Raw genomic sequence first — 13,183 nt, 5'->3', positions numbered from 1 at the left:
CTCCAGGATGGCTGTTGCAGAAGAAAATTGCACCCTATTGTCTGTTAACATGCTTTTTTGGGATCTATTTGATCTAAATACTTTTTTGAGAAATAGCTAACAGATGCATAAGAAATGTCAGTCCCTCCAACAACCTATTGCCATCTAGAAAATAAATACACTACTTCACGCATATATGGAGTGGCCTTTTTCCCTCTCAATGCTTCCACCAAATCCAAAGCTAACTCTTGCCAAGGGCAAAATACACCTTATCACTTTCCTTGCACTCATTACACTCTTATTCTGCTCTCCAGCTCCAACTCACGTCCAAGCTATCCAAAACATGACCCAATTCTTTTGTTTTTACCATCCCTAAATGCCCTTCATGGGCCATATCAATGATTCTGCACCACAAACTGCCTGGAGCCACAAGTCTGTCACCTCTGAATAATAGCTCTTTATGCATCGAGAGCCTTTCTTTGACCATCCAACAAGGATGGAGTCTCTCCTTAAAGCTATTGTTTCTTGGCCAACCTTACTTGATGAATTAAGTTGACAAAATTAGTGCTCTAACCGACTTACTTCTTGTTTCCACCTCCATGAAATACACCATCGGTCACAACATCCAAACCACATCCTCATCCACCTCTTTATGTGCCTTCTCTTCTTGAACTAAACCCAACTGGCAATCTGTAGCATAGCTGAGACCCCCCAGAAAATGTTCTGGGGTAAATTTGGGCCTTAGGCCTGTCCATCTCCTGAGGCAGAACAAGAACCTTTCCCTTCTCTGTCTCAACTTTACCACCCAGCTGTAAATCAGGTCCTAGGTCTGCCAACCTCTGGAGACAGCGCGAGGCCCATCTACTTCCCTGGAAGAAGTGGCGCTCAGGGCACTCATGACACAAGGGTAACAAATAATTGATAGCCTGCATTTCCACAACTGCAAATGTTGGGGTTTACTACAGTTTGAAGTCGCTGATTGCTGCTACGTGTGCTTTGACAGGTTGTGACTACCACTTGCCTTCAGTACTTGACTGACCAGCACAGGGTCCAGAGGTTTATAGTGAGAAGAGTATTTAGTGGCATAGCATAAGTGTTTCAGTTGAGAATCAGTATTTTGTGTTAGTTTCCAGAATTGTAATTTTTTTAAAAACTGTAATGAAACAGAATACATTCATGTAATTATATACGTATCATAAATTACGTCTAGTCTGCAAAGGACTCATTTCTGATATTTATCTCTTTACATTTACATATCAACTTTCTTCAACTTTCTCCAAAGTGTCTCTCAAAGTGTCATACCTATGGTGTGAAATGTCACACATAATCAAAATTAGAGGTTAGCAGCTAGTTAGCGCCTCATGTTTGTAAATCTCATATTCCAATAAAAATGTCACTCCCTGCTTTTTCCAGAAACGTTTTTATCATCTCAGTGGTTTATAAAAGAATATAAAATAAAATCAGCAATGAAAGCCTTAATTGTGTGCATTAAATGTCTAATTCTGAGTCTCTTCTCTGCAGTGATGGTGACTCTGGATCCAGACACAGCACATCCCCGGCTTGTCCTGTCTGAGGGGGGGAGACGTGTAGGAGGCACAAACAGAGCTCAGCTCCTGCCGGACGCCCCCAAGAGATTCACCTACTGGCGCTGTGTGCTGGGGGGCGAGGGGTTCACCTCAGGCAGACATTACTGGGAGGTGCAGCTGCTGCAGGAGGGAGGATGGCGTGTGGGGGTCACAGCAGAGAGTGTGAAAAGGAAGGAATGGATCCCATGGTCCCCTCAGGGGGGAGTTTGGGCTGTAGAGGGGTGGAATGGTCTGCACTGTGCTCTCACCTCCCCTGAGACCCCTCTGTTCCCCAGCGAGAAGCCCCTGAATCTAGGAGTCTATTTGGACTACGAGGGGGGGTGGCTGTCCCTGTGCAATGCGGACTCCATGGAGCTTCTCTACACTTTCCCCCGGACCCCCTTCAAACACAGGCTCTTCCCGTTCTTCTGTTTGTGGGGAGGAGCAGAGCTAAGGCTGGTGTAGGAGCTGCAGCCCCCCCTATAAGTAGGTGACACCCGACCCAGAACTAATAAATATGTAGAATAACAAAAAGAGATATTTATTGTCTGTTGGGCGGTTGTTGTTATCCAACTCAGGGGTACTCTCATCCTCTTTTGGCCAGTGCATCCCTCACACCTGTCCCACTGCTTCTCTTTCACAAGCTTCTCTCACCATCTGAACATTTGAAGTTTGTGTGGAGCTGGGGGTACTCCTACTTTCAGTGTGCGGGGGGTAGCGGGTGCTGGGGGTTTTCATCTCCCAGCACAGATTTAACCCCTTCACTTACGCTTTGTCATTTAATGTCTAATTGGCAGCACTTCTACAAAACACAGACACTCTTCACTCAAGCGCAGTCACTTCTGATTTAAAACACACGCACTCCTGGCCCCAAGAACAAGCAGTCGCCATTCAAAACACTGGTTCTCCTGGCACTCCAAGTACAGCCACTCGTGATTGATTCTAATCAAAGGCACTACTGGCTCACTTATAGATGACCCTGACTCGAGGCACAACACTGCTGACTCCAGGCACAGATACTCTTGACTTCACCACCACTAATCCTCACTTAAAGCACAAAAATTACTGACTCCAGCACACTCAACTCTAACTCGACGCACATACATTCCTGACGCAGGCACTCCTGATTTCAAGCATTTCCATTCCTGATTCAAATAAAGTTAATACAAGCATAGGCAATGCTGACTCCAAACATGATCACTCCTGTCTGCAGTACAGCTAATCACGATTCCAATCACAGTCGCTCTTGACTCTAATGCAGCTAGTCCATCTCCCACCGTACACCTCTGAACCCAAGAAGATCACCTGCAGCGTCCCCGAATGACTATCCCTCAGCCCCACCCTCTTCAACACGTACATGACCCCCTGGCCAACATTGTCAGATAGCACAGACTCAACATCATTCCCTATGCCAACGAATCCCAGCTCATCTTCTCAGTGTCAGAAGACCCCTCCACCACCAGAGCCAACTTCCACAGATGTATAATAAACGTCACCAACTGGAGGAAGGACAACTGCCTCAAGCTGAACAGACAAGACGGAAGTGCTCATCCTTGGGAACAGCCCCTCACCACGGAACAACACATGGTGGCATGCGGACCTCAGCCCAACCCCGCCCGACAGACCATGCCCGCAACCTGGGCATCATCTTGGACAGCAAGTTATCTATGAAGCAACAGGTAAACACAATCTCATCCTCCTACACCCTACGCATGCTCCGCCAGATCTTCAGGTGGCTCTCAATCGACATCAGAAAGACTGTCACACAGGCCCTTATTACCAGCAGGTTGGACTACAGGAACTCTCTCTACGTAGGAATCACCACACACTACAGAAGAGACTACAGACAATACAAAACTCAGTGACAAGACTCATCCTCGAACTCCCCCTACCGACCCACATCATATCCCACCTTAAGAAGCTACGCTGGCTCCTGATCCAAAAGAGATGCCAGTAAATACATTGACCTACACATACAAAGCCATGCACAACATAGGACCAACATGCATCAACAAGCACATGACCTTCCACCAACCAACCAGACACTTACAATCCGCCTCCTTTTCCTCGCAGATGGCTCTGGGATCTGCTGAGCCAACAGCAGAGGACACTCTTTCTCTCATCTGGTGGCTAAAACTTGGAACAGCCCTCCCCTGCACCTCAGAATCACCACATTGCTCCAGCAATTCAGGAAAGGACTCAAGCCCTGGTTGTTGGAATGAACTGATCACTACGCAGCAGCTAGAAACTCCAGGGCACGTGATTTGCCGCGCTTTACAAATGACTGATTGAACTTATCTTTTCAAGCATGTGAACTCCTCTTTTTAAGTACATGAACTCTTCTGAAGCACATGAACTCTTGTTTGCAAGCATGTGAACTTGTCTTTTCAAGCAGGTGAAGTTGTGTTTTTCAAGTACATAAACTCTTCTTTTTAAGCACTTTTCAAGCACATGAACTCTTCTTTTAGAGCATCCTCTTTTCAAGCACTTTTCAAACATATGAACACCTTTTCAAGCATATGAACTCTGTTCAAGCTCATGAACTCCTCTTTCAATCACATGAAAACCAACCCAGGCCTCCTGAGGAGAAGTGTGAACAACTCCCAGGAAACCCTACAAAGGGCCTGCCAGTAGAGGAGGTGTTATCAGCGTCTGGCAGGAAAAGCCACACAGGGTGTGAGCCCAAAAGGTGAGCTTCAGAGGGGAATCTGCCTTTGAAGGGCAGATGGCAAGCACACACAAGAGCTGCTCCTTTATTTAGGTAGGCAGGTGGGCATCAGGGACAGACAGGGAAAAACATTGGTTAAATGTTTTTTTCTGTTGTGTAGCCCTCAAGTAACCACAGCTTAGGGTGGGCTACCAAGCTCCCCACACCAGGAGAGGGGGTCAGCCATCTTGGGAGTGGGAAAAATAGTGAACTCTGGGATAGCTAGATGCCACACTTAACACGAACGTGTCATCTGGTGGAAGGGATCCAAGCAGCCCATTAGTAGTGACCACAATATCCCCTGTGAGCCTCCCTCCCCCTCCAGCCCCCAGATCTCAAATCACATCAGGACCGGAGAGAGGACCAAAGAAAGACTGCGCTGCTGACCCTGGATCCAGCAAAGAGAGGCCGCACCGAAGATTGGACTGCACCTGCTGCGTGTGCTTGTGGCGCCTGGCTTGTGTAAAAGTTCTGTCTGATCCCCAGACAGAAGGGGTGAACTCTAATATTCAGTTGGCTGACTTCCTGTGGCATTACAGGGCTACAAAAACTGAGAAAGTATACCTGTGCAAGTTGGTAGCCCAGATCAATGGATCATGGCTCCTCGCAGCAGCCTAGGAGACCGAGCCCCGAAGCTGAAAAGTTACCCCAAATTCTGCTGCACCTGGGCGAGCCTGCCTGCTTGAAGCCACAGCTTCCCAGGGTTGAACTAAGGTTTGACAAACAAACCCCATTCGACCCAAGATGGTATTCTAAGTGTACCACAGGGTGAAGTCTTGCAACCACACCATATTATACAGCACATTTCCTCACAGCGGCTAAAAAGTAAGGGCTAGAATTCTCAAAGGCGACGCAAAACCTACGCAAGATTTATCAAGACATGCAATAATTTTAAGAATGGTGATTCAAGGTCTCAGTCTCTAATTCTCTAAGGATCTTTACTCTTAATTGTGTCTACCACTTTGAGAATTGGATACATAATTCATTATTGTTCTATATATGTTGGTTGGATTTAACATATTATTGATGGTTTTATTTGTTCTGTATATTTACTTTTATGCAAATCTGGTTCCCACACAGGCATTGGTGCACTAAATAACATGCCAGGATCGTTTTGGGGATATTAATTTTGCACGAGTAACGGTGCTGTACCTTTACGAGTTCTTTGCATTGTCTTTACAATCATGAATATCCTTTGACTAGTCCGAATGTTTTGTCTTGGTTTTAGGGTGAGACCCATTATATGTTATGTAGGTTATGTAATCAAAGAATATTTCTGAAAAATCCCTTGATTTGAGACATTAAGATATGCCACGAGTTGTTGAATAGAGGACCGAACACAGGCTGTGAAAGCACTTTTGTCTGGATTTTTAGGTTTGTGCCTTTTTTCCTAATTTTGTGGGAAACGCATTAGTTAAGATACGGGGTGTTATCCTACCAATCTGGCAGTCACGATCAAGGACACTGGTGCACCAAATAACATGCTTTGGATCATTTGGTGAATTTAAATGTGTGTCAGTAACGTTGTTGTACTGTAGGGGGCTGAAAACTGACTACAACCTATGATTGGCTGGAAATGTACAGTATATTGAAACAAAGCTGTTGCAGTACCGGATGATCATGAAAAGTAATGGAACTGGCCAAGAATAAAAACATCTTTGAGAAGATCTAAACTGTTTGAGGACTTTCTGTGAAAGTGGCGTGTGCCCTAAAAAGTGCACCTGACCTACATCAACTGATTTGTCCGGGTGTGGCCCCACCACGCACCCCCACATTTTTATTGCACATGGGCCTTGTTTACTGAAACGTAGTGGTGAGATATACTGCTCCCATTCTGCCATACGTGCCGAACATTCTACTGCGTTGTCTTCCTGCACCCTCGGGCAACCTAACGGCACAAGGGTTAGACCCATGGGGAGAGCGGGAATTGACACTGGCTTGTTGTTTTACGATGGCATGCTGATGTCCTACACTGACTTCACACGGACTCCCCAAGACCCTATTTTTAACCCATGCCAGTCTGATTCCCTGTGTGCATTGGTGCTGGGCACCAGATGGGAAAGAACCAGTTACACAATGTTAAACCAGTCTGCTCTTGGCGTGGTTTCCCCTGTACTTTCTGCTTCTGACCTCCTGTTTTTGACCCTGTGCTGAATTTCGTTTTTGCTGACTAGTGCTAAAGTGCACATGCTCTCTGTCTAAATTGTATTGGTGTTTGGTATTTCCATGATTGGCATATTTGATTTACTATTAAATCGCCAGTAAAGTGCACCAGAGATGCTACTAGTGGGCCTGCAGCATTGGTTGTGCCACCCACATGAGTAGAACTGTAAACATGTCTGAGAACTGTCACTGCAGTGTCTATGGGGGTCATTCTGACCCCGGCGGGCGGCGGGAGCCGCCCGCCTGGAGGGAACCGCCAGAATACCGCTGCGCGGTCAAAAGACCGCCGCGGGTATTCTGGGTTTCCCACTGGGCTGGCGGGCGACCGCCAAAAGGCCGCCCGCCAGCCCAGTGGGAAACACCCCTCCATGAGGATGCTGAGCAGACACTGAAATTCAAAGTGGGGCCCTCTTACGGGGGCCCCTGCAGTGCCCATGCCATTGGCATGGGCACTGCAGGGGCCCCCAGGCGCCCCATGACACCCCTCACCGCCATCCTGTTCCTGGCGGTCGGAAACGCCAGGAACAGGATGGCGGTGAGGGGGTCGGAATCCCCATGGCGGCGCAGCAAGCTGCGCCGCCATGGCGGATTCCCATGGGCAGCGGAAAGTCACCGCCGACTTTCCGTTTCTGGCCGCGGCTGTACCGCCGCGGTCAGAATGCCCGGCGGAGCACCGCCAGCCTGTTGGCGGTGCTACCGCCGACCCCGGCCCCGGCGGTCCTTGACCGCCGGGGTCGGAATGACCCCCTATGTGTGCAGTTTTTAACTGCCAGTTCGACCTGGCAAGCATACCCACTTGCCAGGCCCAATCCTTCAGTTTTTCTACAGGCAAGTCACCCCTAAGGTAGGCCCAAGGCAGCCCCATGGGCAGGGTGTAGTATATTTAAAAGATAGAACATGTACTGATGTGTTTTACATGTCCTGATAGTGAAATACTGCCAAATTCGTTTTTCACTATTGCAAGGCCTATCTCTCCCATAGGTTAACATGGGGATTGCCTTGAAACTTCTTTTAAGTGCAGTTTCCGATTGGGAGCAGATAGAGATTTAAAGTTTAGGGTCTCTGAACTCACAATTTAAAAATACATATTTTGTTGAAATTGGTTTTTAGATTCTAAGTTTGAAAAGGCCACTTTTAGAAAGTGGGCATTTTCTTGCTTAACCATTCTGTGCCTCTGCCTGGTGGTAGATTACACGTCTGAGTCAGACTGACAGATGGGCAGGTTGTGAATTCACCCTAGACAGGGACACAAAGGAAGCTGTGGTGTGTCCTGTATATCCTGATGAGTCTTCCTGGGCTACAGTGAGAGGTAGGAGCTGACACCTGGGCCTGAAAGGGCTGTGCCTGTACTTACACAAGACAGTCTTCAACCACCTAGAGTGTGTCTGAGGCAAGGCAAGGAAGAAGCAGGTTCTTGTGCACTACAAAGACTTTCCTTTGATGTTTGCCTACTCCAAATGCAGAAATGAGTATAACTGTTGGACTGCTGACCCCACATCTTTAGAACACTTCCGGACTGAGGACATTCTGCCAGGGAGAAGAGCTGATTGCTGTAGGAGGAATTGCCATTCTGTCTGTTGCTTTGCTGTGCTGTCCTGCTGCTTGCTACTTCTGCCCTGGGAGTGAAAGGACTGGACTTTGCTTTCTACATCCTACTTTCCAGGGTTCTCCAAGGGCTTGAACAGAGCTTGCCTCCTGTCGTGAAGTCTCAGGGACATCAAAGACTTCATCTGCCAGTGCCTGGGCTCTTCTGTTGAGAGTCCTGACTTGCTCAGTCGTACCAAATCCAGTCCCTGTGCCCCTAGAAGTGGAAGCTGGTAACCTGAGTGAAGAATCATGCACTTAGGCTGTTGTGGCAAAAAATCGATGCAGCGCCTGCACCATAGCTGACAAATTGTAGCAGCGCCTGTCTCGCAGCTGTAGAATCAATGCATCGCCTGCTTCAGCGCGGATCAATCTCTGCCATGCGTCTGGATTTTCCACAGAGCATCCCTGGGCATCATTTTCTTCATCAATGCTGCACAGCAGTAAGGAATTAACGCATCTCTGTTCCGGCTGGAGAAGAATCCATGAATCGCCAACTGGACAGAGAGAGGAATCGACGCATCACTAGTCGGGCGAGAAAATAATCCACCCATCGCTTGCCCAGCATGGAAATAATCGGCGCATCGCCTGCTCTGCATTAAAATATATAACACATTGCTTACCTTTTTCCACGCATCACTTTCTATGCCGCCTGCGTCATCTTTATTTTTAACGAATCCAAGGTACTGTGGCCTAGATTTAAGAGGGCCTGCCGCCATTCCAACGCCACATTAATGCCATTGTTTGGACGCTAATGTGGCGTTGGAAGGCCAAAAATGTCGCACCATACTTACAAAGTGGCGCAATGCATGCATTGTGCCTCTTTGTAACCCCTTGTATTATGTTTGCGCCAGGCATAATGTATGCACAGGGGGCGTTCCAGCTCTAGGGGGGGCGAAAAAGTGGTGCAAAGAAATCTAAAAGATTTCTTTGCGTCATTTTTCCAGAATTTCTAAGTCCTGCTCAGAACGTTAAAAGGAGGCTTCCAATGGTTTCAATGGGCCTCTGGATGTTTTCCAGGATTAGTGTTAACATTTTTGATGCTAGTCCTGCAAATCGCTTAACTAGCATAAAAATTATGATGCCAGTTCTCTAACTACCGCCATGGACCACCACATTTTAAATATGGCGCACACATGGTGGTGTTAGGGGAACACTAAGGGCACAAGAAAAGTGGTGCTGCACTAGGTGCAGTGCCACGTTTCATAAATCTGCCGCTGTCTGTTAAAAAGATTTTGTCATTCTGGTCTTGTTTTACTCAGATTAATATTGGCTTATTATTCTAAACTGGTGTGGAGAACTTGTCGTGTTTTCACTGTGTTACTATGCGTCTGTGTAGAAATACTTTACGCATTGCCTCCGACATAAGCCTGACTGCTTGTGCCAAGCTACCAAGGGGTTGAGCAGGGGTTATCTTGGTGTGTGACTCCCTTACCCTGACTAGAGTGAGGGTCCCTACTTGGACAAGGTGTAAACTGACTGCCAACTAGAGACCCCATTTCACACACAAACTGCTACAAGCATTACGTGCCATGGGAAACTACAGCAGACATCTGGTGCGTTGGCTTTACCGTGGGATCAGGGTATATCTTAAGACCTCACTCACCTCCCCCACTAACATTAAATGGGAAAGAAATCTCAATTGTGATCTCTCAGATCGGGACTGGGCCCGAATATTAGAATACCCCCATAAAAGTCTCCAGTAATGCAAGATTCAAATTTATACAATTCTCCATTTTACATAGAGCCTACTTAACGCCCCACAGAATCAATGGTATTTTTTACACCACCTCCTCCATGTGTCCGCGATGCAAGGCTTTGCATGCTGTCCTCCGCCATATGATATGGTCTTGCCCTAAAGTATACCAATACTGGGCAGGCATTTCAATGGATCTGTCGTCCCTTATCGGCCTGGACTGATGGAGCACTATGATCATTGTCTTCTGGGCTTACACCACAGGCCCAAAGGCTCCAGAGTAATCATTAAGTTTGCTGATTTAGCCATGCTACTGGCTAAACTAGTCATGGCACAACACTGGAAATCCCCAAGAGCCTCTAGGGAGGACCATTGGCGAGAGGAGGTTGAACGCTGGGGTCTGCGGAGAGCGAAGCTCTGCATAGGGAAGAATAAAGTGGGTCTTCATAAGAAACCTATCTCGCTCGAATGGGATGTCCTCTTGCAGGGATTTAAGGCACTGGGAACGTCCTCTGATGTAGACACATAAGGTATATGACCTTGCCCAATGGGAATGGCCAAGGTCCCCATTCCCAGCTCCCCATTATGCACCCCAAGCACGCTCTCACACATTACACATGCCTCCACTCATACAAGCTCTAATTTTGTAGGTGGCATGTTTGGTTTGTTGGTGTAGGGAAGGGAGGATTAAATGTGATACACTATACATATAAACATTTTATACGCCGTTATATGTTTTGAATTTCCTGCAATAGGCTATGATGCTACTTCTTTGTTTAATTGATACTCTTTGTCTGCTGATCTGTCAAATGGATGTGATAACAAGTTTACCAAAACATACAACAAAGTTTGTGTTAAAAAAAATGTTACCAATATAGGATACAAACACCATCTAACCCAGAGATAGGGAATTTGCCATGTAGTGAGACCCACTCCAGATTAAGACAACTCATTGTGAGCTACTAAAGGCTAAACAACCTATACATTTTTTGCACGTAACGATATGCACAGCTACTTTTTCTTCATGCCTATCCTTGTTTTGCACCACATACAGTGACTAAGGGCAGTATGGGAGGGCTGCCATGTGTCAGTGAGAGCAGGATTTTTGGTGAGGTATGAACAAGTGTGTGTATTGTAATGGGACATACTTGTATGATTGAGAGTCTGTGCCATTTAAACTGGCAGCACAGGAAATACCTTTCCCCATATGTGGCACCATGACATGTTTTAAAACATACAGATATTCCTGTTTCAAAATATGGACTGTACGTTCACTAGACAGAACAGCATCAGACAACTCCATAACATTGATGATTCTACTTGGACTTTACATTTCTCTCATTTCAACATGGGCTGCATGTTTCCACTTAAACTAGTGGTTGAGTGCCTACTAACCACTTGAAGTAAGCAGTGTGCGTTTTGTCTCATTAAACTTGGAATTGTTATCAACATGCACTGAAAACTCAGGTAATTCTCGCAGGTTAATTTTTATTTCAATGCACAGACATTTCTAACATCCTCAAATAACACCTGGTAGCCAGTTAAATCGTTCAGTTCGGTATCCTCCAATCACAACACTTCAGTCATGAACAAAAAGTGACCAAATAGCCTGTGTACAAAGAGGGAACAAGTAGCTTTGGCAAACATTTCTCACTCAAACATGTACCTGTTCCTCTGTGGCCTCATACAGCTGGCTGTACGGGCACAGGACGTCCCTGTTGAGGAGATCCAGCTCCTCAGGGAAGAAGGCACCTGTCACCTGCGTTGCCCGGCATCCTGGCTCCCAGAGGTCAGTAACAGCAGCAAAAAATGAGGAGTCTTGTTTGGCTGCAGTGTTAGGAGGCTGGTGAGCTGTTTTTCAATACTCCACGTACAAGTCCATGACGGAGACAGACACAACCATTGGCTTTCGTGCGTAGCCGTCACACACAATAGTCCATGGCAGGGTCTGTCACTGACTGTTCAACCTACTACACTGACAACTTCCGCCGACGACCGTTGGGTAGCCGATGTCCTGAGGACAAGGTCAAATAGCTCCCATTTTAGGGTGTGAAGCTGTGTATTTTTGAATTGTTAGTGTGTCACCAGCACTCATAATGGAGGCTGCTGTATCTACAAATGTTTGATATGAACAACATTGTTTTGGGCAAGATATGGCACATTAAAAAGTGAACTGTGACTGTGTTTGACATCGATAGTGCCGCGGGGAATTGACACCTCTGTTGACAGTATTTTGGAGATTTTTTTTTTTTTTTTTAATTATGTGCAAATAATGCATTTCAAATGTCTTATTTGCACAAAATAAAAAAATTGACACATATAAAAAGTGATTTTTGGAGTAAAAAATAATTTTATAACTGTATGCACATATATGACACAATGAGGTTCCTAATGTTACCGAGACATACGATGTGTGTTGATTATCAAAGAATGGTGTGACCATTTAGGCTGATAGTTTCTTTTCCCCACATGCAGACATTGAACCCAGGCATGGGAAGGAGACGACAGCCTCAGGTCTTCAGACCATTTCCAGACCCTGCAACTGTAGAGGAAAGTGATGGTATTAGGAAGTTTTGGTCGTGTCACCAGCTGGAGCCTGGCCTCCTGCCTCACAAAATGAATACAACAGCAATCCCACCAATAGTGAACCTCATGGCAGTACTTCATTTTGTGGCCACTGGCTCTTTTCAGTGCACTGTGGCATCATCTGGAGGCATGTCCCAACCAACCTTCAGCGGTGTGTTGCAAGGAGTCCTTTCTTCCAAGCTGAGACATATTAACAGCTACAAGCAGGCCCATACTTAAGAAAAGTTTGCGCTGCCTTTGTGTCATTTGTTTGATGCAAAAGCGGCACAAACTTAACTTCCTAATTATATTTTGTAAGTTTGCGCCGCTTTTGGGTAAAAAGATTACACAAAGGCAGCAACAACGTGGTTGGAGCAATAGATGGCACACATATTGCCTTGGTGCCACCACAGACAAGGGAGACAAGAGAGCAGGTCTACCTCAATGGAAAGAAAATCCATTCCATCAAAGTGCAAGTTGTCCGATTACTGGATTTATACAACTCAAGTGTGCGTGCCCGCCTTCATGGGTCATTACATGATTCCTTTGAACTACAGAACAGCCCTATACCCCAGCAAATGTCACAACTGGGACCTGGCTTTTTGGTAAGTACAATATGACTTGAGGATGTTGATACGATATTAATCGAGTGATATATTGCTTGCATGTAGGACACTCAACTTATCCTAACAGACCATGGTTGTTTGCACTGTTGAGGAATCCAGCAACACCAGGGGAATTCTGCTTCAGTGAGGCCCATGGAAGAGCACAGAGGCCAGTGGAACAAGCTTTTGGGCTCAAGGTCAAGTTTAGGTGCCTGGACAAGACTGGTGGAGCTTTCCTCTACTCACCCGATAAGGTGTGCCAAATCACAGTTGCCTACTGCATGTTGCACAACATTGTCCTGCGATGGAACATCCCAAT

General features: G+C 46.3%; 1 protein-coding gene across 1 annotated transcript in view; it reads left to right on the top strand.

Moving 5' to 3' along the window:
* LOC138278868 (E3 ubiquitin-protein ligase TRIM39-like) overlaps positions 1–5,912 on the top strand; it is a 154,790-nt gene extending 148,878 nt beyond the window's left edge. The window contains exon 5 of the mRNA XM_069219361.1: positions 1,501–5,912. Coding sequence (XP_069075462.1) covers positions 1,501–2,009 — 509 coding nt within the window. The 3' untranslated portion in view covers positions 2,010–5,912. The remainder of the gene's footprint in view (positions 1–1,500) is intronic.
* The last annotated feature ends 7,271 nt before the right edge of the window (positions 5,913–13,183 follow it).

This window comes from Pleurodeles waltl, chromosome 2_2 (genome assembly GCF_031143425.1).
Source record: "Pleurodeles waltl isolate 20211129_DDA chromosome 2_2, aPleWal1.hap1.20221129, whole genome shotgun sequence".
NCBI lineage: Eukaryota > Metazoa > Chordata > Amphibia > Caudata > Salamandridae > Pleurodeles > Pleurodeles waltl.
The sequence above is the reverse complement of the archived record's forward strand: the minus strand, read 5'-3'. Positions and strand labels throughout refer to the sequence as shown.